Below are 26,354 nucleotides of genomic sequence, written 5' to 3'. Positions count from 1 at the left end.
CACATTATTTGTACGTTTCTTGTGCTTTTGCTGTGCTGCTTGGCTGGCCAATGTCTGGCTAATTTTCTATTTATTTGACCACAAACTCGGATGGAGCACCAGCAACACACACATGGATAAAGGCGCACTCCGGCTAATTTATGGGTTTCTTGCACTCTTTGCCCGGGCCCGGGAAAAAGGCATTAAAGCCTTCTTTATTCCCCTGGCGGCTTCCTCGGCTCTATTGGCTATATGCATTTGGCTCTGGCTTAAAGTTTCAGTTCGTGCCGGAAAAAGGAGGCTACCGCACCCAGAATATGCTGGCCGCCTGGCCTGTTGCTCCTCGGGAGCAGATGGAGATCGCACAAGAACTAGTTTACTTTCAGCGACTGTCCAATGCTCATCAACCTGATTTTACTACACCATCACGACTGGCTACAGAGAGAGAAAAAATTAAAGATTAAATTATGTTTGAATGATAGAGAAATAATACGAAACAATAGTTCAAATTGTAATAATTTACAAAAAAAATATTTCGTGTGTGAAAAAACTTTTTTTTTAAGCATTGCCCTATATATTTAAAATATTTTTTGTATTAATAAATTAAAAAAATAAATTTCTTCGCCTTTAGATTTTCATTTGCCATTTCTTGCTGTCAGTTTTCTGCTGTTGGCACACGCCCTCCCCCAAACATTTGCTACTGGGCTTAAAGTTCAGGCCAGGTTCGAGTTCAGTTCGAGTTCATGCGTGGCTTGTCTGCCCCTCCCCTCCCCCTGCCCCTTGGCCAACCCACCACCTCCATTTGGCCTTTGCTGCGGATTCCGATTTGGAATTGCTGTAAAATGACTTTTTGCCATGATTTATGTTTCCACGTTGCGCTTCAAGTGCAACAGTTTTTATTATATTACAAGTGGTAGTAGAAGAACGAGAAGGTTTACTGCTTTGCAAAGTCAATTTGTGACTAAAATAATTTTCACTGTACACTTTTACTGGCTATTAATGCGTAAATTTACAAATTAATATTTTCCATTCTCCAAATTATAAGAAAATAATATATTTTAATATTTATGGAAAACGATTAAACAGATTTAACACCGAAATAAAAATAAACACCTTACTTTTACACTCCTTTCCATACTTGTATTTTTTATTTATTTCACCTTTCCAATTTTCTAGTTTTTTCAACACTTAAATTTCCTTTTAATAACTCGACACAACCACTGAGTACTTTTATGGTCGAGCATAAGCGTTTTTAAAAATGATCAACTTTTAGATGTGGGTCGGTTTTGGCCTGGCATTTTGTTATTGTTGCTGGGCTGCTGCTTTAATTAGCTCAGCATTGTTTATGCTTATTTCGATTTGTTTCATTTTTCTCCATTACTTTTTTGTATTTTATTAATTAATTTGCCCGCTTCGTACTTGTAACAAAGGCAGCAGCGCGAATGTGTGGCAAGAAATGAGCTCGTATATCTGTCTGTCTCTTTGTGTAAGACTCAAGACTCTAAAGACACAACCCACATGATTAACATTTGCTATTTCCATGGATTAAATCAGAGCCTCTTGGCTAAATTTGCGCAATTAAGCGAAGCTAAAAGTTTGTTTCCATTTTCCACTGCAATTTGAGATCGTTTGCTAAGATCGAACAGATGCGATAGGCTCTCTCGGTTTTTGGTTAGGGGGGTTCAACAACTAAAACTGGTTGCCGTTTTAAGGCATAAACTACAACAATTAATAACAGCAACAAAACGCAGCGGCAACTTTTCATGGTTTCGCTTTACTTACAATAACTGGCAACTGCAAAATGTTTTAAATATTTAGCATCCATTAATCAATTTGCACTCGCCGCTGATCTTGCGTTGCGATGCGGTCAGTTTTTTGGCCTGAGCTTAGATTGCAGTACAGTGGGTAGTCGTAAAAGAGGAATTACTCCACGTTTAAATATTAACAATCTAAATACGTAATTCCTGTGAAAAAATATTCCCGGTGGCTTAAAATATTACTTAAAAATAATTTTACAAACCGAAAAAAATAAGTATTCACCTATCGAGTCCTTACTGTTTTACCGGTTCCAATTGCAGACGAGATTGCACATTATTGTATTGCATTTCATATATATTTTTTAATTTGTTTATGTCCACTACATGGAAATGCTCTACCTCCTCTCCCTAAACAAGCGATAAGGAAAAATTCGATTTAAATGTTAATAAATCGGCATGGGATTTGGGGATTTTATTTCTTTTTTTATTAGGTGGGTGCGTGTTTAGAGCATGGGAAAATAGTTAAGACCGCACCCATAGCAACAGACTACTAAATGAAAAAAGAAAAGCCTAATAAAGGGGAAAATTTGCCAACAGAGAAATGAAAGTAAAATATATTTTCCACATTTAATTTGATTTGGTTTATTCGCTGCGAGATGGAAACTCATTTCGATTTTGATTCGACGCTTGCGGTGTTAACTTTGCCATTTCATGTCTATTTTTTACCAAGACCACTCTCCTATTTTGCATTGATTTATCTCGGCTTTGTCTTTGTTATGGCCTACTGCAGTTTTTCCAATTTTTATTTCGCTTAGGGAAAAGTTCAATCAAATGATGGGGCGTGACCGAAGGAGGGCGGTGGGATTGCCAGGCTTAATCAATAACCAGAAGCAGCGCAGCACCTCCAAACAAAGAAATATGCATGGTTTTATTTATTTTTATATTTTTAAAATTGAATTGCAAGTGGCCCACAGCCAGTTATTTATGGGAAAAACGTGAGAAGCGGCAATTGCACGAAAACTGTGTACGTCGCTCGTCGTCTATTTACTTTTGCCATTATTATTATTATTTTTGCATTTGGTGCGCATTTTGGGCAGTGTCTAATTTATCGAGAGGTGTGGCCCCAAAAGCAGAAATAACAGCAATCGCAATCAAATTATCAAATGTACAAATCTCTACGACAATTTGAAGCGCTTGAAGAATCGCACGGACAGGTACTGGGAAATAAGAAATAAATTGTATAGGTAAATAAATTCGCAATTGGCGGCGCCCAGAATTTGGTAATTTATCGATTAATTGCAATCGCGCAGCTATGACATTTGTTTGGAGGCCAAACCCATCGTAGGAAGAAAAGACTGACCTAAAGAAGCTCTGATCTGCATTCAAATGGTGATTATTAAATTGTCAAAACGAAAATAAGATCAGTTCAGATCGAAGCAGAGCAAAGTTTGACCGAAGAAACATGGACAAACATGAAAATCATTAAATTCGCCGAGGCAGCTGCTTGGAGACAAGTCTAAATTTAGCGGGCCTCGAGATGTGAATATAATAGAGGTACAGCTGAGATCAAAAATATAAGACTATCGATCACTTATCGTAAAATAATCAAAAACATCGATTTTTCCAAACTTTTCCAATCGATTCCGACTACAACATGATTTCAACTTTCATATTTTAAGTTATCAAATAATTGACTCTAACAAATTACCGCCCTATCGAAATTTACATTATCGATTGTCCCAAATTAAACGGTTCACCATAATCGATTAATGGCATTTTCGAGTGGCGCCCTGAACACTTTCGGTTTGTAAATTATCCAATCACCCAATTATCGATTATAGCCACCACATGTGCTCTCCGCATCCGTTGACTTATATTTTCGCCACGCACTGTCAGTGGCCCGCGCTGTATTTGCATAAATTAAACTAATTGGGCGCCAAAGCAAAGTCACCGCAAATGAATTTACATAAACCGATGGATAGTTGATGGTATGAGAAGGGGGCTTACAGGGGAATGGGGGATCCACAATCGAAGTTGAAGTGGAGCTCACTGGCTGTGTTGTTTTTTCTTTGCTTTGTGTGAGGCAATCCCAAAGACCGAGAAGAGTTGGACCCACAGAAATTGAAACATTTCACATTTTTAATTTGTACGTGATAGGGCAAATAGTTTTGCCACTTGATGGGGGCTCGCTCCCTTTTCCTCCGCTCTTTTCTGTGGCACGGAAAATTATGCAGCACACAAATCAGCTCCAGTTTTCCTCCGATTTTCCCCCATTCTCTACTTGCATTGCATGCTAACGTGGCAGGGCAGACAAATCGACTCTTTTCTGTCTGGCAGCACTTAGCACGTGATTGAAAATTGCCCGGGAATGAAGTGATTCGGTTCCTTTCGAGAAGGAAAACGATGGAAATGCATAGTTTTCCCCTCTCCGATTCTGATTGCCTGCAATTCATTTACTTTACTTCTACCTCTCCTCGCAGTGAATACAAAATATATATATATTTCTGTGTACAAACAATTTGCGGAACTTTGCTCTTTTCGTTTTTGTCTTTTTCTTTGTCTTTGGCATTAAAGGCAAATTTACAAATTAGTGTGAAATTAAGGCCAAAACGAAAAAAGTACACAGAGCAAAAACCAACAGAAAAGGCACACAGAATAAACACTCAAGATCCAGAATTAACGATACCCCCTGGCCTTAGTCGTCGTTTTCGGGATTGTTTTCCCATCGAAGGCGTCGCCAATAGGAGAATGCCACCAGCCAGAAATATATGCTGAAAACTGAAAGAACGTTAACTGCATGATATTACATTTAAGTGCAAGTAATATTTACGCAGGGTGATAACAACAGGAATGGCTTCCAGGGTGCAGAAACCGCAGCTCACTCCGTAGTCGATGATGAAGGCGGTGGAAAAGATTAGATGAACTATATTGGTCACCAAATAGATGAAGACCAGCACTTCGATCTGCTGCAAGATATAGAGATCAGAGAAGGGACTTTGAAAGGTGATAACATACCAAGAAACTGCTTATCAGAAGGAAAATTGAGCCGATGAAATGCATCATATAGGCAGCTCGGCCAAGCACCAACAACCGAGCACCTGTGTGTGTTTAAAAAAAATGTTTAAGAATACTCAAAATTAAAGAATTTTTAAAGCAGAGCTTACCTCTGGCTTACCTTCTCCCGCAAAAAGACCCAGGATCGATGAGCAGATCTCGAAAACTGCCAGGAAACTGCAGCCGGCCCTCAGATTTACGCAGCAACAGCACGACTTTAACCTGGGTTCTCGACATTTCATTTCTTATTTGACAGCAGGCTAAAGGCCTCGCCCTATCGATCCGCCCTGCTATTGTCAAAACAACGTCATTATATAAAAAACTGACTAATTTGACCGTTTTTAAAATGGTAAGGTCACATTGGATTATTCTTAAGAATAAACTGATTCATATTACACCATGGTCACTCTGTTACAATGATAATGTACTGTTTTATATTTTCTCCCATTTAAAACAATCATATTTGGCTACAAAATAGCTTATATGCCAACACAGTTTCGCTTGTGTTTTCATTTTTTTTTTCGGCCATTCAAGGTCAGAGTCAGCTGCTCGGAACATGTGATAATGTTTGGTATTCTAATTTGAAACGCCTTTGTCTTGGCTGCTCAACTCATTTGGCTCATTCAATTTGACAGGCGACGGAAGCGACGCCGCCTATAAATTACAGCACATTCATGGGTCTTGAAATTGGACTTGGTTTCTGATTCAGATTCGGACCTCACCAGCTGTGACTGCACTTCACTTTGAACTCCCATTGAATTCCAAAACCACAGAAAGCCAACAAAAGTCCAGACAGGAAGAACCGGCCAGCCCCCAAATCATGGATTGTTCCAATGACAGCTATATGCCATAAGCTATATTCTATAGGCTAAATAGCTGGAGCTGACAGGAGGCGGATCTGACTCACAGATCTTGAAACGATTGGCCCGGCCGAAATGCAGAATTCGGCCATAATGGCATCTAAAAATTAAACAATTTTATACTCTGCTCAAACGAGATGGTCGATTTGAAAATGATGTGAAAATTTAATCAATTAGCTGGCTATAAAATTTAATAGTCGATGATTTTACTAATTACTTTATTCAGTCATGTTAGAACATTTTAAACATTAGTTGTAGATTTTTTTTTTGTAGATATTACAAATTGTATTCTATAACTTTAATGAACTTACGTTCATTTTTGGAATACTGATATAAACTGAAATTCACCAATTAAAAAACAATTGAAATCGCATAAGCAATATGTGATAATAATCCATAATTCGCTGACCAAATAAAATTGATTAATTCACAACCCAAACCCAAATACGTTGCCCGATTTTATTCTAGCACTTTGTACACCCCCTATAAAGAAAGGGTACACTCATAAAAATTAAGATCGCTTTTGATAGGGGGCCTTTAGTCGATTCTACAGAATGAGAAAAGAAAAGAGCAGAGCGCACGTGTTCGGGCCAAAAATGAACAATAATAGTCGTCGGTGGGAAGGCCAACGCATTTGGGCCATTAAAATTCATTAGCCGTGCACATCTCGATCTGGAGTGCGAGATCCGATCAATAAAATAAGCAAACAATAAAGAGCGGGTCGAGCACATATTCGATATGACCAATATGAACGATCTGAACGATCCAAACTGACCAGCCAGCTGCTGAGTTTTGCGTTTTTCGATTCGAATTAAAATTCATATTGCCCAAATTAGCAGAAATATCTCGAGGGGTTCTACTTGTGGGTGAGAGGAATGGAATGTACGACGCTTGGCTTAAAATTGGCTTCAAATTCGAATTTCCTCACAGCCTGTAATTGTTTTAAAAATAAATTACAAATTTTGCACCGCTTTTTGTCGTTGCTGCTGATTAGCAAAAGTCGATGACTAACTTGAAAAATGACGCGACATTCGGTCTGCTTTGTTTATGTTATATAATCGAAGCCAAGGTGTAAATAAACAACGTATTATAGCATTTCTAATGGTTTTAGCTTTCGAGTCCAACAACCAGATAAGGTAGTATATTTGTTTTTGTTTTTTTCTCCTTAGCAGATAAGTTGAAATTCCACATGAGGCTAAGTGGTTGATAAGAGCGAGTGAGAGCGCTGTAGAAATAAAATTGAAATTAAAATAAATGCAAATAAAACCAGAGGGGAAGAAAAAAAAAAACAAAACAAATCTATTCAATGTCAAGGTCAACAAATGAATTCGACTGTTTTGTCTCATGTCGTTTCTTCTCTCACTGCTTTTGCACATTTTCTGTTTGCTTTCGTTTTCTTGTTATTTTTATTGTATATATTTATGTGTAGCTTTTTTTCCTGTCTCTTATATTGGGCATTGTTGATAACTTTATTTGCTTTGGCCGTAGGCAATACAACAAGCTGAAAAGAAAATATGTGAAAAAATTCCCAGCAGAGGGAATTAAATATAATTTTATTTGTTTTAATTTTTTAAGGCCTCTTGAGCAACTTTTGTTTTCAGTGACGTCAGTGGGGGCAAAGAAAATGTTGTAGAGAAAAGAAACTAAAAAGTCACGTAGCGCGCGATTAGTCAGAATAATGCCAAGTTACGTGGCTTACAGCCAATATTCATATACATACGAGTATTTCGATTTCGGAGAGGGAAATCCTTATCGCCATTCCATCCGGCTTGAATTCGAGACCAGAGGAATTTCCGCTCGGCTGTCATATTTGCAATTTTCCAGCTGTCAAAGAATTTACATTTTTATTTAGAGGAATTTGTGCATTCATATTTTTTCGCTTATCTATCTTTTTCTGATTTATGCATATATTTCTTTCCACTCTTTTTAGCTCCACATCTGGTTGCAATGGGATCTTTTCGCGTCGCCTGGACTTTTCGTCGTTCAATTTGCTGCCAAAGACTCGTTTGAATTCTTATCAAGTCAAGGTGAGTTATGAATACATATATAAATCAAATCCTAGGCTATATCTACTCACACATTCATTCACTGTTTCGCTTATTCACTCATTGAGAAACCGCAAAGTTAGCTTGACTTGACGCTGCTTTCTTGGAAGGAAAGGCAAACAAATATCTGCCTGACTTGGCAAACTTGCAATTGGATATGCCTTGGTTTAAATGTACACATAGAGGGGGCTGTCTTGGGGGTTTATTTTTGTTGGATTAGATAATTTCCAGCTGGTCTGCGGAGGCTGCCAAGCTGAGTTAGAATTCTCGGGAAGTGCAGCGTAGAAAAATACAAATATTCATTGTCTAAGCTGTTTTTGCAGTCACATGAGTAGCGAGAGGAAAAAGCTGAAAACAACTTGAATGTAGTGGGAAAAAATAAAAGATCTTGTTTACTTTTTAAAGTATTCATAAAATTTTAATATATTTATAGACCAAAATGGTATTGAAAAATATAATGCATACAGTTAAATCCAATTATAAATTCAAGTCTTTATATTTTATTTTATATAGTTTATTTTCTCGGTGCATCTCATCATCGATTGTGAATGAGTGCATTGGAAGCCAATCAAGAGGAAAAAGTCTTTGGACCGCCTGCTTATCTTTCAATCTCGCCGCCTCTCATTCAGCCTTTTTTCTTCCCATTCTCCTCTTTTCTGCCATTATTCCCTTCTATAATATAGCCTCCGATATTACCCCGATTCCGATTCCCCTGTGGGTTGTTTCGGATTTCTGTTTACACTCGGTTTAATGCCCAGCCAAACAATTTCATTGGTGTGGGAGTAAGAGAGATGGCTGGCTCAAGTGTAAGTTGATTTCAATTTGACGTCATATTCACTGAAAAAAAAAAAAAATGAAGGAAAGAAAGAAAATTGAGAAATTCCGAATTGTGTTTAATATAAACTAATTGTATATTTCATCTAACAATTCAAATTATTTATATTTATTATTTGGTCCTATATTTGATTTTATAACATCTAAAATACTTGAGAAAGTACTTGGAATTATGAAATATTTATTTTATAAATTTGCAGGAAATTTGCTTTATGTTTTATTATATTTTTTTCGGTGCCCTGCAGTCATTGAATTTTGAGATTGAGGCCTGCTTGAGCCCTTCGAACTGCACATTGTTATGGATTATGCTCGGCTGAATCCCATTGTTGCCGTTTGCTCCGATTGATATATATGATTGGGATTGGGCTTGTGGTTAAGGCGAGAGCAGACGACGACGGGTATTGAACCGAGTAAAACCGATTTGGAGCCGCAAGTCTGGACTGGGAATTATTTCAAGTGGCAATTAGCGAGCCTCGAAGGCGAACTTCAGCCTTTGCGGTGGCCAAACCGAAAATCGTAAACCATTCCGGTCAGAACTCATGAAATCATAACACATATATGCACTCAGAAAATGAATCGCCCTGAATTTTAGAAAATCGCCTATGGATTTGCTTCACTGGCGATTTTTTTCTTTAAAATAAAAAAATTTTCTACTGGTAAAGAAAATTTTCTTCCAATTAATCAAAATTCATTAAATTCAAGAAATATTCCAGAAATATAGAAAAAAATCGCCAGTAAAGCAAATCCATAGGCGATTTTCTAAAATTTTTTTTTGAGTGTGCAGTGTGTGTGCACATAAGGATGCACGAGTCCTTGGAGTGCGCCTTGAATATTTCATAAGTGGCAGACAGAGTGAATTTCTACCAGGACAATTGTTTGGGGAGGGGGAAAATACTGGAATACACCTCGCCTCTCACCTGTCTGCCTTTCTCTGGATTCTGCAGCCACCCCAGAGAGCTTTGAATATGTTTTGCGTAGCCAAAATTGTATCTGTATCTGCAGCTGGTCTCGGGGAATTTCCCTTTTGGCCAACTTATGCGATGTCTGCACGCAGCAGAAAGAGAAGGCATTGTCTGTCTGGCAGCGAATTGCTTTTAAAAACTTTACAATTCAATCCCCCCCTTTTATTTTTTGGCATGCATTCCGAATTGCATTTCGTATTGAATTTATAAATATTTAATGCCATTCAAAATGCCATGCAACGTTTTTTGTTTAAACTGTCTAGGATTTTGTCGGTTAGAAGTTTTTAGCCGGGCTTAAAGAACTGGAACAGGGAATAGAAAAGGAAAATTTCAAGTTTGTCCGGGTAAAGTTTTCCCTGTTTGCCCAAAGGATTTTCCCAAGTAATCCCCAAGTCAAACAAAACGGATAAAAACCAAAAAAAAAAAGAACCGGTTCGTCATAATTAAGACAAGTCAACTTGTTAATCATCCAGCAATTTGCTTTGCCACTCAATGATTCCCGAAAGGGTTGATGCTTGTTACCGCCTCGCTGATTTTTTAATCAGCATATCATAGACTTTTGGGGGTTAACCTTTTTCCCAATCAGCTGTCGACATTTTGGCTGTCAAGGGATTTGCGTCAAAAAACGAGCGTAAAAAACCGAGGCAGCTATAATTATAATTAACACAGCTCCGGGAATTGAACTTCAATTCGGACTCTGCACATCTGCTAATTGTTTCGGCTCTTCCTTAATCCTTTCCTTGTTATTATTTTCGGTTTATTTTTTGGTTTCGAAGGGGTGTAACCGATGATTCAGCCGAGATCTGCTCTGTTTTCTGCGCGTTTTTAATATGCCAATCAATCTTTGTCTCTGGCGAACTTAAAGCAAGAAAATAAGTTTTTATATAAATGATTGATGAGCGTTCACTACCACATGTGTGTGTGTCTGAATGCTCTTCGCTGCGAAATCGCAATCGCAGTCTGAAATTTCAAATTTGAATAGAAATAAATAAATGTTCGCTAGCTGTTTGCGATCATTTTCTATTTTTTTTTTTATTTCATTTTGCCCTCTTATTTCAAACTGACACCATACATCAGGGTATTTCCTTTTTGCTTCTTGCTGGCGGAAATTTTCCCGAGCTGTTGTCAAACTCAGAAGTTGAAGGGAAACGACAGCCACTCATTGGTGTGGAATTCTTAGTTTATTGATACCCTTGGAAAAAAGTGGTGGAAATTGAAGAATTGATAAATTTGGCTTGGCTTATTATAGATTTTAAAAGAAAATCTTACCAAGATTTTATTATAAAATATAACAAAATATGAAGGAGTTTGGTGGATTGAAAGATAAATTTTTTAAATTCTCCAAAAATTAGGAAAAATATATTTAAAATTAATTTTCAAAGAATAATTTTTTTAAAGGGTATTTAGGCCTTGGCTTCCTCTTATAATTTCTCAAATAGTTTTTTAGTGTTCTCCGGAGTGGCGACACTTTCCCAGATTGATGGCTGCACATTCAGTGCGCCAAGAGTTTTCCGTTTTCAGTTCTTTGCCAGTGTCAGCGAATTTTGAGCCGAATTCCAGCGGAATGGCAGCGGCGACAAAAATTCACAGTTGATGGGCGCCACTACTACTGCTGGACAGGCCCGAAATTTATGCAGTCAAAAAGGAGTGCAGCAAAAAAATGTGGCATATGTAGCATATCGCGTCGTTGCAATGTGCAAATTCCGCTTGGAATTAAATTTTTATTAAAGCCAGTAAATTTATGCAAAAGTTCTCCAACTCAGACATGTCTACCTACACGCCCACTCAGGTGCGAGTGGAATTGCTTCGGGCCATGTTTGCCAAAGTTGTTGGCCATTGTTGCTATTGTTGGATTGCTGGCTGTGTGCGCGGATGTTGCTCATGGAGTTTGGCTGGCTTGTTGGTCGTCGTCTGCTCTTCTTCAGGAGTGATGTGCCTCGCTTGACTGCCTTAAACATGACATTTATTGTAACTGTCTTTTGGGGAGGGATAGGATACCCTTGCCATTTGCCTTTGACACTTTTCCCTGCATTTCCCTCACAAGTTTCTTTGTCACACGTTGATGTTGCTACTGCACGGAAAGGAAAGTATCAGGAGTGGCAACGTGGAAACTGATGATCAAAGGTGACTCTTACTTCAAAATATTTTAATTCTAGTTACTGTTATTGATAACGATAAAATTTAAAAAATTAAACTATAAGTTTAACTTTTAGTTAACCGCCAATTAAAAATTAAATTCTAACTAAATTCCATCCATTCTATTTAATTATTTTCTATCAGCTAAAAATGAATATAAAATATTCAACATATTTTTCCCCTGTGCAATTGTTGATGTTGCTGCTGTCGCTGAGTAGATGTTGCTGTTGTCATTTAAGCATTTGATATGCATTGTGGTGTGTCTGTCTGCGTTCAGCTGATTCTGTGTGTACTTATAGATCTGGCTGTGTGTATGCTGAATGTTTGTATGTTTGCCAGACGGCGCCAAACGTCGACAGTCATTGTCATGGCAACATGTTGCAGACACCGTTGCAATTGTTGTTGCTGCTGTTTGCATTTCGCTGCTGCAGCAGACAAACATTGAGTACTCCACTTCATTTATCCCCCACATTTTGCCCCCTTTTGCTTATCATCCATTTATTTCAATTTCTGCACTTTTGCGTGGTGCAAATTGCACAAAATTTGCTCAAGTGCCTCCAAAGTGCACAATGAAAATGAATAATTATGTTTGGCTGCTGTTTGCTGCTGCATATTGCATATTGGGTTCTGCGTACGACTTTTCCTCTTTCTCGCTTCTTATCCCCTTGTCGTTTTGGTATGCTTAATTAAATGCCTTCGAGGCAGTGACAAAAACATATTTCTAATAAGTAAGCAGAGAGATGTCTACAATTGGGGGCAATACAGTAGTGCTGCGGGCAAAAATTACTGAATGATTAATTCGGCAGAATTTTTGTCTTATAAAATTGGAATGGGTTAGTCTTGGAAAAACCAAAGGTTATTAAATTTATCGAGACTTGTATACAATTTATCGAGCCTGTTAAATTAATCGAGCCTTTTAAGATTCTATTTTTTTTAGAGAACGTTTATGCTTAGTTATCCCTTATCCCAAAACAAAGTTCACTGACCCAACGGCTTATGGTCCTTTTTCGGTAGCCAGTTTTGAATGGCATTTTGTGTGGGAAATTTAATTTCAATTTTCCTCATCAACTTATTGCGGTTATGTCTCTTTCGCTCTCGAGCTTACCCATCTCTTTCTGCTATGCGGTTCTGTGTGTAGGTGATTTTGGCATTTCCCGTCGTTAAGTTTGCCGCCTGGCTGAGACAGGCACAGGATAATGCCGGCGCCGTCCTTGTCCCTCTGTAGAAAAAGAGGAGACACAAGGACAACTGGACAGACAGACAGAGACGAAGACATGTACTGACAGACTTTGAGAATGATTGAAGGAGAGGCAGAAACGAAAGGGGGGGCCCAGAAGACAGAAGACGCACGCAGAAGAGACGTCCGGAGTCTGAAGACCCAGCGACCGACATTGAAATGTTGTTGAACTTGCCTTGGTTTTCTGCCTCCATAAACAGGGATGCCAAATGTCAACCCAGGTAGATTATGGGGAAAAGGTGAGGCTGATGAACAGCTCAACGGAGACATCAAGGCTCGCGGTCTGTCCTGCCCGTCATCTCGTATTGAATATTTACTTTATCACATCGATTAGCTCTTTGTGTACGCTGGAAATACAGTGGAAATGGGTCGAGATACTTCGAAAAAATATAAAAACTTTAAAAATATAATAAGTTTTTATATTTTGATTTAAAATTTCTATAATAATTTCTATAATATTCGAAACCCTTTTTATTTTTTTTTTTTTTATATTATATTTTTTTAAAAGCAATTTCATTCCGACTCGTTCCACAGTGAACTCTCGTTGGTCGCGCTAATTACAACCGCAAATGCTAAAAAGGCGCGCATTAAACAAATTTAAAATGCATTGACTTGCGATGTTAACGAGCACGCACACAAACGCACATTTATTTAACCTAAAAAATGGCAAAAACACTTCAAAGTCTGCTGCCCACACATTCCAAAAAACGAAAAAAAAAAAAAAATAAAACAAAAAAAGCACACATGTCAGCGTCATTTGCATTCGACAATTAAGCATTTGTTTACAATCCACAAGAGCAACAATAAAAACAATAACACCAGAGTGAGAAAACCAGCAGCAACAACAAAAACTGAATTTTGTTGTATTTTTTTTTAATGTTCATTCTCCGCTTGAGTTAATCTCACACCCACAAAACTTCGACGTTGTCTCGTCTCAATTTTTATGATTTCATTTAGATTTATCGCACACACACACGAAAAGTTGTGCAAATAGCAACAAAAGCCTGGCTTTGTTTATAACAATTACACAGAAAAGGAAAGAAATACTAAGGGTTTTAAAAATATTTCATTTATATAAAATTTCACACTATCGATTTACTTTCCTTTATCAAAACAAAATTGTATATCTGTTAATTAATTGAGTTTTATTTTAAAATAAACATTCAAATATTTCTCCAGTGTATTTATTACTTAACTTGAGGAGGTGTTGGAATTTTCGGACTCCGATTCGAGGCCTCTGTGAACATAAAAATCGAAAATGTATAAGGTTTTTAAATGGCTAAAAGTGCAACAACAAGGTCAGTTTAGCTGACATTTCAATCCAGCTTCCACTTAAATGTACTTGTTTTTAAAAAGCAAGATCGGTAAAGTGCAATTCATGTTCCTACAAAGTTGCACATAAATCAAGAATAATGGAAAATAAATTATGTTTGTAGATTTAAATGAAAAAGGAAAATATTTTATTGAAATATTATTCCGAGATTTTCAGTCAAATTAAATTACCTTTTCATTGAGGTCTATGCTATTATTTTTTGCCCAGCATTCGGTAAAATATTTTATATATTTACCACTTTTTTCCCTTGCAATTTTCCGCATTTCTTCGACATTGTTTTGCCCGCTGGAAAGTTAATTGAAATTTTTAAGGCTCGGCCTGGAATTATTTTCATCGTTGATGTGTTGCAGTTGCATTTTCAGTTTTCAGTTGAAATTGCAGCTGCTGGTTGAAGAGCCACTGAACCGCAACGGGTTGCAATTTTGTTTGCTGTTTTTTTTTAGCTTCTTTTCCCCTCTGTTTTTTAACGCTTCATTTGCCTCGAAGAGAGAGAGATGGTGAGGAGAAATTGGCCAAAATGAGTCGAGGGAATATATGAAATACAAAAAAAAAAAACGAGGATGAGGTGCAGTCTACAGTCTGGAAGTGTAATTTATATGTACGTTATTTTTTCCTTTATTTATTTCATTTGTTTGGAGTGAATTTCGGGGATTGTTTGCCTTCAAGTCCCGGACAATTGAGCTCTGGGGTCTGTATGACAGCTGGCTGACTGACATAATGTCCGATTGCCCCGATGCTAATGACGATCATCACCCAGTGCAATCATCATTATCATCGTTGTGTCGAGCGTTTTCAAGTGTCAAGAGGAGGAGAGATGTCGAGAAAAAGCAGCAGCAACTGCAACTGAAGGAGAGCTTATTGAAAATTATTGTAATTCGCCCGGAATGGCAGGCCCCAGATTCAAATCCCCCTCTGCTATCCCCTGAAAAATAAAAACATTTTAATTGAATCGATTTCAGCTCTAGCGATGACATAATTCCTATAGAGCCACCCTCAACTCGAGTCACCTACATACATCACCCTCTTTTTTTTGTCAGCACTATAAATCTCCTTAGTTTGTCTTTAGTTTTAATGCCCCATGTTTTCGATTTTCCCACTTGACTTTGATTTATGTTACATTAGGCTCTTAATTGTTAGCTGGTTTTTCACGCTAGCGAAAATGCGCTGGAATGTCAACATATGTGAGCGAAATTCAATTAAAAATTTCCTCGACTTGATCATTTTCGTATGCGTATATACATATCTACGCTACGCTTGAGGGCTGCAGTCTTTAGTTTTATTTGCGTTAATGAAAATAAATTGCTTAATTTGTTTAGTAGTAATTTTTTGCGGCTGTCTACGACGAGGGGCATGCAAAAATAAATTTTAATGTTTTTCGGGCTGACATATGACAAGCAACAACAACAAAGCCACAAACAAAAACAACAAGGCCAGTTTGTGCATAAACAAAAGTAAATGGAAAATGTTAATTATGCTTTTGTTAAGGTACTTAAATTGCATTGCCATTCAGGGTTATATATTTTTTGTACTTATAACTTTTGGGCAAAGGTCCTTGGAAAATCCCTTGCTTAGTGCGAAGACGAAAACTTTGTTAGCAAAGATCGTTGACTGGCTTTAGCTTTAGCTTATGGCCAAATAATCGAACGATATTTCTGAGCTGCTCTGAGCCGGGCCAAATGCTTTTTATGGCCAATTCGCATGCAGCACGACAGGGACAACAACGTCATTATCCTCGTTCGCCTCATCTGCTTTTATCCAATGTGCGTTGAAATTACCAATTTCTGGCTATAAAATCAAAGAGAGAACAAGTTGGCCATTGTGTCTTCTGCCCCAACTCTGCTATGTTTTCTTTTTATCCCTCCAACTTGCAACATTTGCTGCACACTTTGCCGTTGCAGTCATAACGATTCTAAAAGCTGACTTTATGTGGGCCATTATCGAAGGGATCTGGCTAAGGATGGTGTATTTTGGTTTCAATTTCCTCTTTTTGAGGGTTTTTTGATGCTTTTTAAGTGGTTATTTGAGGAAATGGAATTTCTTGTAATTTTTAAAATTTTATTTAAATTAGATTTTTATTAGTAATTGTCTTTTAATTTTTTAAAAATTATTTTCAATTGTAACAAGTCATCAGATAAATATATTTCTAAAGAATATACATTTTAAAATGCTTTAAAATATTTTTATCACAAAAATCCAGTGCAACCTTTGAATTTCTTGCAATTTTCGCAGTTGACTTTTTTTCTTTTTTTTTTTCGCTTAATTTGGTATCCTTCTTTTGGCGGTTTTTCGGTACTCGTCTGTCTACAAAGTTGCCAATTAGGCGAAAACTTTTTAATAACAGCAGCTGCAGTGGCAGCAGCCTGAACTCAACTCCATTTCCCTGGCCACTTTAACTTCCCTTTTCCTTTTTATATTTTTTGTTTTATATCTTTTTTGCTTTCGACCAGCCACTGACCTCGTTCAATTGAGTAATTGTTGTTGCTGCTGTTTTATTTTATTCATCTTATATTTTCCTTTTTTTCTCCTTCGCTTCGTTGAACAGCTCCAACACCTGTCAGCCTTAAAAAAAAAACAAAAACAAAAAACAGAAAAAACCCGCTGAAAATGCGCTTTGAACCTGAAAAATGGAAGAAAGCCAGAGCAACCAATCAATTTTATGACAAAGCTTCTGCTTCTTTTGACTTTATACCGAAATTCCGAAATTTAAATATCAAATATTTACAGTTATGGGAGGGCAAAAAAGGAATATCAACTTTTATTGCCCAGGACCCCGGCTATTTATTGTCTGCCGGTTCAGACACCTTGCACCGTATTTACTTTTTATTCTCCCTTCTGATATTAAATTGTGTCTACAGCGAAATGCCATAAAAATCCCACTTAAAGTTGGTCACCCCCCCAAAACCCCTCATGAACCTGAAAACTCAAATTTTCCCACGCATATATACCGAAGGCAGCTTTTCCCCTCTTCTCGAATTCGACCTTCGCCTTGAATAATATATAAATGCGTCAGTCTGGTTTTTCGGCGGGGGTCAGAAAGTCTGCGTGCCGCACACATTTGCCAAATAACTCCCACAGGAGGCGGAAGGGGGCGTGACAGGGGGCGGAGGAGATAGGTGCAAGGACAAGGTCAAAGCACCCGGCAAAGCTTGGGTTCTCGAGAGGAAATGAGGGGAATTTCGGGGTGTAGGCCTGCGCACGCCCTCAAGTGTGTAGCCACGGTTTATTAACATTCACAAGGAGGCTCTTACACAGAAAGAAAAATTGTAGATTATAAATATAAAAGATCCATCAGATAAATAGGGATTGGAAAAATAGAGAATTTAAACAAGTTGTTTTTGAATATTATATTAAGAACTGTAAAATAAATAATTCTTAACGAATTTTATTTTTTATCTCCTGATTTTGTAATTTTTTTAGATTTAGGAATTCAAATTTTTTTTTTTATTTTATACCATTTTCAAAAATGAACACAATTTTTCTAATTAAAAAAATATATTTTTCTCCTCATAAAAACTTTTGATAAAATCTCCTTCTTTTTTTTCCCACTGCTGCTTCCTTTTTCCCTCAAAATCAGCCTGAGGTTGAGCATGAAAAGAAAAAGTTGTGGGAAAAGGAGGGGTTTTCATTTGGGCTTAGGGGCTCCTCTTATTTTGCGCCTACGCAAGGGCAAGTGCAAGGACAAGCATTTCGATGGCAAAAAGGGGCCTTAAGGGGGGAGTAAAAGTGGGAAGGCGATGGCACTTCAATGCCAGGGCCATTGTCACGGCCATGGCCATGAGAGGAAAACCCGAAGCCGGCCGGCTTTTCTCTCGCCGGGAAAAGCTCCCGAATGGAGGAGCCTCGATGTTTTGGATGACGCCTATGGCGCCTGCGTGGGAACCTCGCTCGCTCTCTCGTTGATTTTCCCCCTCCTCCGACTCGGGTTTAATGTCCTTTGCAGCCGTGTAGAGACAACCGCTGGGCTTTTCCCAACTTGGAAAATTGAGAAAGTTTCCTCGTCTGTATGGAGGAGCCTCCGAAAATCCCCCGTGACTAATGTGGCGACTAATGGCGTGCCGCCTTGCGGGGCGCTCGTTTTTGGTCCTTTTGGGCCTATCCTTGTCTATTTTTGAAATACTTGGCTTTTTATGGCATACTTTATGGCGTTGGAATTGCTGCGCTTAACATCACCGGCGTGAATTCCCAATGAGTTTCGACTTTCGGCCCATGAATAACACTTTTTGGCAGTGTGGTGGAAAGAGGGCCAAAATTACGTCTAGGAATCTCAGAAATCTTTCGCTTTCAGGAATGTTCAATAAAAACATTTTAATCGCTGTGAAAGAGTTGCAAATTCAGGCTTTTTGCGGTATCTCCGGGGTATTTTATAAATTGCAAAGTCAAATTTTGGTTTGTCAGAAATTTGCAAGTTAATATTCAATAAATTATTGAATTAATTAATATTTTTATAAGGCTTCCTAATGGCCTCATGCATTAAACATTTATTTTTTTCGAATTTAAAAACATTTTAAGTGTTGTCATTTCGGATTAATTATATGCTTTATTTAGCATTATAAATGCATTAATAAATAAGACTTAAAATGTTAAACATGATTGTTTCTTGTTATTATATTTTAAAAATTCCAGATTATTTCCTTTTAGGATAAATATTATTTTGTGTTTATTAAGGGCTCTTCAATTTCTGGTGTGGTAACAGCAAATCATTGGTTTTTCCCCATTTTCCCATCGACTGTTACCATATGGTTTGCAATAAAAAAGGAGGAAAAATAAAACTACACACGCGACAATCTTTTTTCCCCATTTCTTTGCCGAGTTTGCTCTTTGTCTGCGCTTGTAATGATTAATGTCAAGTTTTTGCTCCTCTTTTTTATTTTTTTCCTCTTGGCTGGTTGGCAATTCTGTGCTTTTTTCTGTTTGACTTTTCATTTTTCAATGTTTGCGTTTTATTTGCACTCCGCTGTCTGCAGTTTAATTTCGCTTAATGAAAAATTGCAAGTAAAACAGAGTGGGTGACTCATACGAGGGAGTCATTTAATTGCCTGACATTCAGAAGGAAAGTAAGAGTTATTATTTGAAGATGGAGTAATGCATATAAATGTGTTATTTACCCCCACCGAAAACACAGTTTTTGTGACAAGTTTCGCTGTTGTTTTTCTGTGCCGCTTACATTTGGCGATGATTAATGGTTCATGTTCACGTCAGTCGGGGATTGCCATTGCGGTTTAAAAAGAAAAAAACTTTGGGAAAAAGCGTAAATGATTTTTCACATAACCAGAAAAAAAACAATGAGTTTTCCCCCCTTCTCCGCTAAAATTTTTAAATTAATGAACGCTTGGGAGCAGTTCACATTTCCAGTCTGAATCATTTATTTCGCGGTCACAAAAGTTATTAAAAAAGCATTCGGAACGTTTTCTTTATTATTTTAATATTCCTTTTTCGGGGTGTTTATATAATTATTTATGCCTTTTTGTGTGAGCATTTAATGATTTTGTCAAACATTTTTGTCATTAATATAAATTGAGGTGAGGATTTGATGACTTTTTGATACCGCGCACACTTAAAAAAAAGAAGGTGGTTGGCGAGAACAATTAATCATTCTGGCCAGTGACCGACCATGTCAAGGCCTCAACATCATGTTGGACCTCTTCCTGGGCCCACTTTTATGCGATTTTAATGACTTTTTCCTCCGGCACGGGTTTTCCACGAGTTTTTCTTTCCGCTGAGCTTCCACTTGAGCGACGTCTTCCACTTTGATGCATTTGCAGCTTGTGCCTCTCACCTGAAAGTGCATCCATCATGAATGACTGAATGAATGAACGAATGAATGGGGAATGAGCTGGTAAGGAATCTTAAATGATTGGGGAAGAGGCGTTGGACTGTGAACCAGGAGATTTCTTCTGTTTCTGCTCCAATCTCGTGTTTCTTATTGATGGAAATTGTGTTTGTGGCGTGGTTTTTATACCCTGTAGTTGGGAAATTTATGATGCATATCATTTAATTTTATGAGGTGTGCTGAATATGGACATAGAGTTTTAAAATCACGTAAAAATGCGTCTAAAAGTATGCAATAAAAAACATATTGTAGCATACTTTTAGACACCTTTAGATAGGATTTAAAAATTAGGGATAACTTCTTTTCCTAAAGTATGGCCCACTTTCATAACTTAAATCAATTGTATCAACAATAAATTGAAATATTTTACCAATAAGAGTACTTTACCTTCGACTTGAATGATAACCCCTTATTATTGTTGTTCATCTGCTGCCTGGGCTGCTCCTTTTGTGTTTAAATATTTTGTATGTTTGGTTCTTTTGGATGGGAATGTGTTTGCCTTTGAGCTTTTATCCTGGCATCTGGCAAACAGTTCCCTTCACTTCCCTCCGAACCCCCTATATCTTCACTTCAAGTCGACAGTCACTTAAATTGCCATTTCAGCAGCTCATTTCTTCGCTTTTCGGGTTCGTTGTCTCCTGTTCCTCAGTTCACACGTGCAAATCAACAAACGGAATGAAATCGGGGAAAATGAGAAGGAGCAGCTGTGGAGGAGCAGCTCCTTCGGTAGTTCAACTGCCATTCATCATACGCACTGTTGTGTTCGAGCAAGCATATAAAAATGTTTTCTTTCTCCTCGTCTTTTTTTTTCGAGGTTTTACCTATTGAAGAGTTTCGTCGTTGCCTTCAAAGATAACCAGCGACAGAAAAAAGGGAAGGGTAACAGTGAACAACAGGCTGGAACTTTAAGGGCAAAAACTGGGGGAAGACCCGGACTTTTGACCACATGCTGTTCTCCATGTTTTTGCCCATACCTCTTAGTTGTTATCTGCCACAATTTAGTGGCACTTCCTTGCAACATCGTCGCCGGTCACAGAAGTGGTAACAAAAACAGATGCACTGAAAAATAAAGTAGTGTTTTTAAATTTCTGGAAATTGTAAATTCATAAAATCGATCTCCAAAGTTATAAAATTAATGCGTTGTCTTTCTGAAGGATTAGTCGTATGGCAAAATGTTTTGATATAAAAATCTAAAAACCAAAACCGAAATTCTATACATTTTCTATAATAACACTTCTAATAAACCTCAGAATTGGTTTCTGTGTACAACTACAACAAGCTCATCAAGAACAGGCAGCTACAACAAACCGAGTTCATTGCTCGTTAAGTTATTGTCACCTTTATAGCCGCTCGACCCGACTCAAGTGTCTGGGCCATAGACTCGCCAAGTGCTTACCTTTCCCCAGTGCCCCCAACACTCCTCTTTAGTTTTGTGTGCATAAGAAATTTGTAGTAGTGCCACACACCCGAAAAAGTCTGACCTTTTGCTGATAAAAGACTTGCAGGAAAATTCGATTTTGAAGTAAGTTCTTGAAGTCCACTTCCGTTGGCGGAGAATCATTTATGTGGCACCTGCTGCTCTGCTCCCTACTAAATACAACTAATCCCCAATGTAAACGAAACTAATTCGATTTGCCCAACTCCGCAGACCAACTTTGTTCCCCTAATTACATTCTGTTTACTTTGGCAATTAAACTCGGGGATTTACCTCTTTTTCCCCTCCAATTATTTGGAGAACATGTGGTGTGCATTCGTTTTAAGCCACTCACTCGACTTCGATTTTTATTTAATATGCCGGAGATCAACTTGCAAATCAATTTCAATTTCGGTTCTAGAAGAAACGAAACGGTGGGCGAATGTCGTTGACATATAAGAGTGGTTCCCCCTCCGATTTATTTTCCTGTCTGCTGGCTTTTTAGTTCGCACGGCACGTAGAAAGCGACTCCACTTGACTTGGCCCTGGTATAAATAGTTCAATAATAAATGTGCTTGCTGCTCCTCTGTCAAGGATTATTGTTTCAAGCACTGCTTTCGATGGGGGGAGGACTGAAAAGAGTGGGCAAAATATATATAAATTGCACCTGTGCCTGACGTGCGTTTTTCACTCAAATTAATTAAAGCTCTTCTAAGGAGAAGAACCTTTAAGCTAGCGCGGAAATGACGGGGCAAAAGTGAGGCGAGGAAGGGAACTTCTTTAGAGGTCGGGGATTTAACTTCTTTTGGCGTGTTTCCGATTGCTTGTTAGACACACTCCAGAGTGCCAGACATGCATTTTTCTACTTAGTTTGCTGTCCCGACCAGAGGAGCTTACACAGAGAGAAAATATGATTAAAATTGGATATTAATATTTTGAGTTGATATTATATAAAATCTAGGCAGGAGGATATTTTGATTTAGAGACATTACAAATTAATAAGAATTAAAAATTAAAATCACTAAATTTTTAATCATATTTCAAATTACAGAATTTGGAATCCCTAGATTCGAATCACAATTCTTTAAATCATTCGATTCGACTACAGTGTTCTAAATCTCGGGACCACCTGATGATATATTTATTTTTGCAAATAAAAAACTAAAACTAGTTTCGAGTTTCTATTTTCCCTGTGTAATTTTCTTTTCCAGTGAGTTGTGTTCACATGTCTATAGCTATTTTTATAGCAAACTTTTTATTTGCACCTCATAAAATGCGGCAAATGCGCCGTGCTGTATGCAACACAATGCCAAATAAGTTTTCAGCCATATCCCCGAACATACACGGGTTTTTATATGCAACTGTGGTGGGTGTGTGGATATGTGTCTGCCACAAATGTGATATTTATGACGCTCGCCCAGACAAAGAATCGGAATCCTTGCCAGCAGCAGCTGCAGGTGCTCTGTGCTTCTCCAGGGAAGCGAAACTGGGATCTGAACGGACCAGAATGAATGGCCAGGGCAAAAAATTTAATAGCAAAAGGAGAGGAGTTTATGTTAGTTAAGGAAAAATGGGAGCGGGGGAAAGTCCCTGGCACAGCCTGGAAAAACTTTCACTGAGCTTTAGTTCTTATTCATTTATTTTCTCGCCGACCTTTTGTGGCCTTCGTCTGGACGCAAGTGTAATTAAATTTTAATTTTGCTCTCGCCCAAACAAAACAAGCAAATCCCATTTAATTGATATTAATTTCATATGTTTTCTTTCTCTTTCCAGGTGAGTTTACGCTTTTTGTCTCTACCGAATGATAATGGTAATCTCGGGTGAGTTGGTCTGTAAATTTCTAGCTGTTAAATAAATCTTGGAGTGAAGACCTCTTTTTTTTCGTATCTCGAATAGGGCATAAATCACAATTTAATAATAGTTATTTGCCTAATTCTCAACGGATGCATTATTTATTATCCGAAAATCCGATTAGTTTTATAGTTTATTTTTTAAAGCCCACAAATTATTGCCTGCGAAATGCGTCACTCAAAGTTAAAGCATTTCTTTTATGCATTGCGATATAAAATTAGTAAGAGTTCCCCAGAGTTAAGCACACCTTTTCGGAAGGTCTGCGCACGTCTGGGGCATTCAAAACTTTTATGGACCAAATTGTGTCACTCTCCCTTTAACCCCCTAGTGGCCCCCTAAGAGCCTTCTTTCGCGATGCGAAATGCAATTTCCTGAGCGCGTAATTTTGGCTTTTTATTTACAACGCATAAATGCGCTTAATAAACACGCTGCACATGGCGAATGTGGCACGTTGCACACTGTTTTTGCTGCCTTTTTGCTGCACTGAAAGAGTTGTAAAACACGGCGAAATGGCCGAGGCGAAGTTCCGCTGCATTAAGTTGGCCAACAACTTGGCCAGAGGGAATGGCAAAAAGTTTATTAGTTGCCAGCTATCCAAGCCAGTCAGCCAGCCAGCCAGCAGTTTCTTCTAGTTTGTACCTCTGCTCATCGCTCATACGACGTGTTGTCTGTCCTGCGGGTTTTCTATACCCTTTCGAGGTTTCGAGATGGGTAGTTGTGTTTTTATATATTTGATTTATATATTTTCATTGTCAGCCTGAGAATTTCTGTTATTTCCGTTAAAGTTTGAAGTAGATCATTAAAAGTATCGATAATTTCGATGTTTTCACAATATTGATTCGATAGTATATTTAATTAAATATCCAGATCAGTAGGATGATAAATTTAAAATATTTATATTTTCTAAAAATGAATAAAATATTTTAAAAATATTTTCACATACTTTTTTTTTGTCAATTTTAATTATGTTTTGTATTATCCTCATTTACCAAGGAGATAGACTAATTTGAAATACTAAATTTTCTAAAACTTACTAACAACTCCAGTACATAACTTTATATAGGGTACACCCCTATTTAACCATCTTTCCCTGTCTACCATTCAACTTTTTATATGCAGCTTCTGTTTTTGCTGCTGGTTTATGTTTGGCGGGGCAAATTTTATTAGCTGCGATGGCCAACAATGGCTAAATTTGTATGCTTTTATTGCCGCTGCTGTTTGTTTGCGCAGTTCGCTGGAGCTGAAAAGGTGAACAAACCACTCGTTTTGACTCCCTTACCTGTTTCCTTTGTGTCCCCTCCAACATTTCTAATCCAACTGCTTAGTGTCGTTACCCATTTGCGTCTCAATTCGTATTGTTTTCGTCCTTGGGCTTATCTGCGGTGTCGAGTCCTTTATAAAGCTGTCACTTTGATGCCTGCGGCAGAACTACGCACTTTTCAAACACCTTCGTCCATTTTTTTCGAGGAAATCGGAATGCCTGTCAATCTAACAAACTGCGCATTCAATGAACCCGGGGGAATCCTTTTTGTTAAGCTGACGACGCAATTCCAAACTGCGCAGGTTCAGCCTGCTCAAGGGGTATATTTTTCTATATCTCCTATCCTATTCCTATCATTCAAGAAGTCAGGATCTGGTTGGACAGAAAAAAACCGAACAAACAAGGCAAGATCATCAAATCGAAAGGAACAAAAGGCTTCAGACAAAGGGAATTACATAAGTCTTTTCCTGCCTTAACCCATTGTGGTAATTGTTTTGCAAAATTACTGTTAAAAAAAGAACCAATTTTATAATGTCAGGAAGAAATAATTGAGACTAAGGAAAAACGCGTCATTTATGTTCGGTTTTTCAGGAGGTATTTGATATTTAAAAATAAATTATTGAAATTTATTTTATTATTCAAAAAGTTTCTGTTAGAACAATATATTTATGGAAAAGATAAATGTTTCCGATTGAGAAACCTTGTACTTTGCATATTTATGTTGTTTACTTAACGAGTAAAAATTCTACAACAGAGATTATAATTTTTCGAAATTCTTTCCCTCATTGCAACCTTTTTTTTTGTTAGGGGTTGCCACCCCTTTTGTGTGGTTGCACATGCATTCGTTGCATTCGTCCTTTTGCGATGATCCTGTCTGCGTCTGCTTTAATTTGTTACGTTTGAATTGCTGGCAACTCGTTTTTAATTGCCGCACGAGTGGCTGTGTGCAAGTGTTGCAAGTAGTTTCCCTAATTGCTGCACATTCCAGACGTCGTCTGCCAACCATTTTCTATATATTTTCCATACACAAATGGAATGCAAATATCGAGCTTTTTCGAGGCTGCCAATTATGAGAACTAAGCTGCATTTTGCAGACCAGACAGACGTCGTTCTGGGATTAGCCGTCTACCATAACACAAACCTCATCCTTTTTGAGTTTGTTATTTTATTTTATTTTTCTTTCTCAAAAGGCTAGTCTCTTTTATTTTTATTTATTTTTTCTCAACTGCAATCCACTGGCCACTTGCTGGGAAATGGAAACTTCCTTGAAATTATGAATTTAAATTGCGGCTAATAAATTGCCGTAAATAATCATATTTTTGCCCATTTTTCTTTTACTTTTGCGGTCTTTTCGAGGAGGAACACCAAGAGGAGCAGGAAAAAGGAGCAAGAAGCCAGGACATCCTTCTGCAAGATTGCAAGTAGTTGATAAAGTGCATTTTGTGTGCTGCTGAAGCTCTGATGCAAATGACACAAACGACAACATTTCAACTTGGTCTGCTTCCTTGGGGATCCCTTACTCCTTTTACTTTTTCCCTTTTCTGCATATTTGCAGTCAAAATAAGTAAAAATGGCCAAGCTTTCCCCAATTCCTCTTCCCGTCCTTTTAAGCTTTATGCAAATGCAAAATGGATTTAAATTGGCCAGACAAAGTCTGCTCAGCGAACGCGAAAGCCAAACAAGCAGACTTGCTTTAACCATTTTGGCCATTGAAAATGTGTAGTTTTCAACTGTGAAGCGCTAAAAATGCAATTAAAAGCGAATTATTTCGCCCAGGCAGGGAGTCGCCATAAAATCTCTT

At 37.8% G+C, this 26,354-nt stretch overlaps 2 protein-coding genes and 2 long non-coding RNA genes across 8 annotated transcripts in view; 1 reads left to right on the top strand and 3 right to left on the bottom strand.

The window, feature by feature from the left end:
* heca (hdc homolog, cell cycle regulator) overlaps positions 1 to 26,354 on the top strand; it is an 87,910-nt gene that overhangs the window by 25,911 nt on the left and 35,645 nt on the right. Inside the window, exons 2-3 of one of the 2 annotated variants that reach the window (XM_044395538.2) lie at positions 7,581 to 7,677; positions 23,215 to 23,310. In XM_044395538.2, the coding sequence (XP_044251473.2) occupies positions 7,581 to 7,677; positions 23,215 to 23,265 (148 nt within the window). In that variant the 3' untranslated portion in view covers positions 23,266 to 23,310. Of the gene's footprint in view, positions 1 to 7,580; positions 7,678 to 23,214; positions 23,311 to 26,354 lie in introns of those variants that run through there. The other variant, XM_070217024.1, reaches the window with a different exon arrangement.
* On the bottom strand, positions 4,221 to 5,076 carry LOC108065320 (uncharacterized). 4 transcript variants are annotated; one of them, XM_044395691.2, is made up of 4 exons: positions 4,912 to 5,076; positions 4,752 to 4,834; positions 4,567 to 4,702; positions 4,221 to 4,514 (listed from the first exon to the last, which is right to left on the bottom strand). In XM_044395691.2, exons 1-4 carry the CDS (start codon positions 5,030 to 5,032, stop codon positions 4,432 to 4,434), a joined length of 423 nt encoding a protein of 140 aa, XP_044251626.1. In that variant the 5' UTR covers positions 5,033 to 5,076; the 3' UTR covers positions 4,221 to 4,431. The 4 variants fall into 4 exon arrangements, with proteins under 4 accessions (XP_044251626.1, XP_070073093.1, XP_070073094.1 ...); XM_070216992.1 differs by having other exon boundaries at positions 4,567 to 4,699; positions 4,912 to 5,071; XM_070216993.1 differs by having other exon boundaries at positions 4,901 to 5,054.
* Positions 7,085 to 8,107, bottom strand: LOC138913392 (uncharacterized). The gene is made up of 3 exons (XR_011419109.1): positions 7,728 to 8,107; positions 7,371 to 7,474; positions 7,085 to 7,293 (listed from the first exon to the last, which is right to left on the bottom strand). It is a non-coding gene; the product is annotated as an uncharacterized lncRNA (long non-coding RNA).
* LOC138913393 (uncharacterized) overlaps positions 8,191 to 26,354 on the bottom strand; it is a 63,447-nt gene continuing 45,283 nt past the window's right edge. The window contains exon 3 of the long non-coding RNA XR_011419110.1: positions 8,191 to 8,532. This is a non-coding gene — a long non-coding RNA (uncharacterized lncRNA). The remainder of the gene's footprint in view (positions 8,533 to 26,354) is intronic.

This window comes from Drosophila takahashii, chromosome 3R (genome assembly GCF_030179915.1).
Source record: "Drosophila takahashii strain IR98-3 E-12201 chromosome 3R, DtakHiC1v2, whole genome shotgun sequence".
NCBI lineage: Eukaryota > Metazoa > Arthropoda > Insecta > Diptera > Drosophilidae > Drosophila > Drosophila takahashii.
Note: the sequence above shows the minus strand (reverse complement) of the source record. Positions and strands in the feature narration are given on the sequence as shown.

Coding starts and splice junctions, on each gene's coding strand:
- LOC108065320 (XM_044395691.2), bottom strand. CDS start 5,032: ATGAAATGTCGAGAACCCAGGTTAAAGTCGTGCTGTTGCTGCGTAAAT. Junction 4,835..4,911: donor GGGTCTTTTTGCGGGAGAAG/GTAAGCCAGAGG, acceptor AAACACACACAG/GTGCTCGGTTGTTGGTGCTT. Junction 4,515..4,566: donor TCCTGTTGTTATCACCCTGC/GTAAATATTACT, acceptor ACGTTCTTTCAG/TTTTCAGCATATATTTCTGG.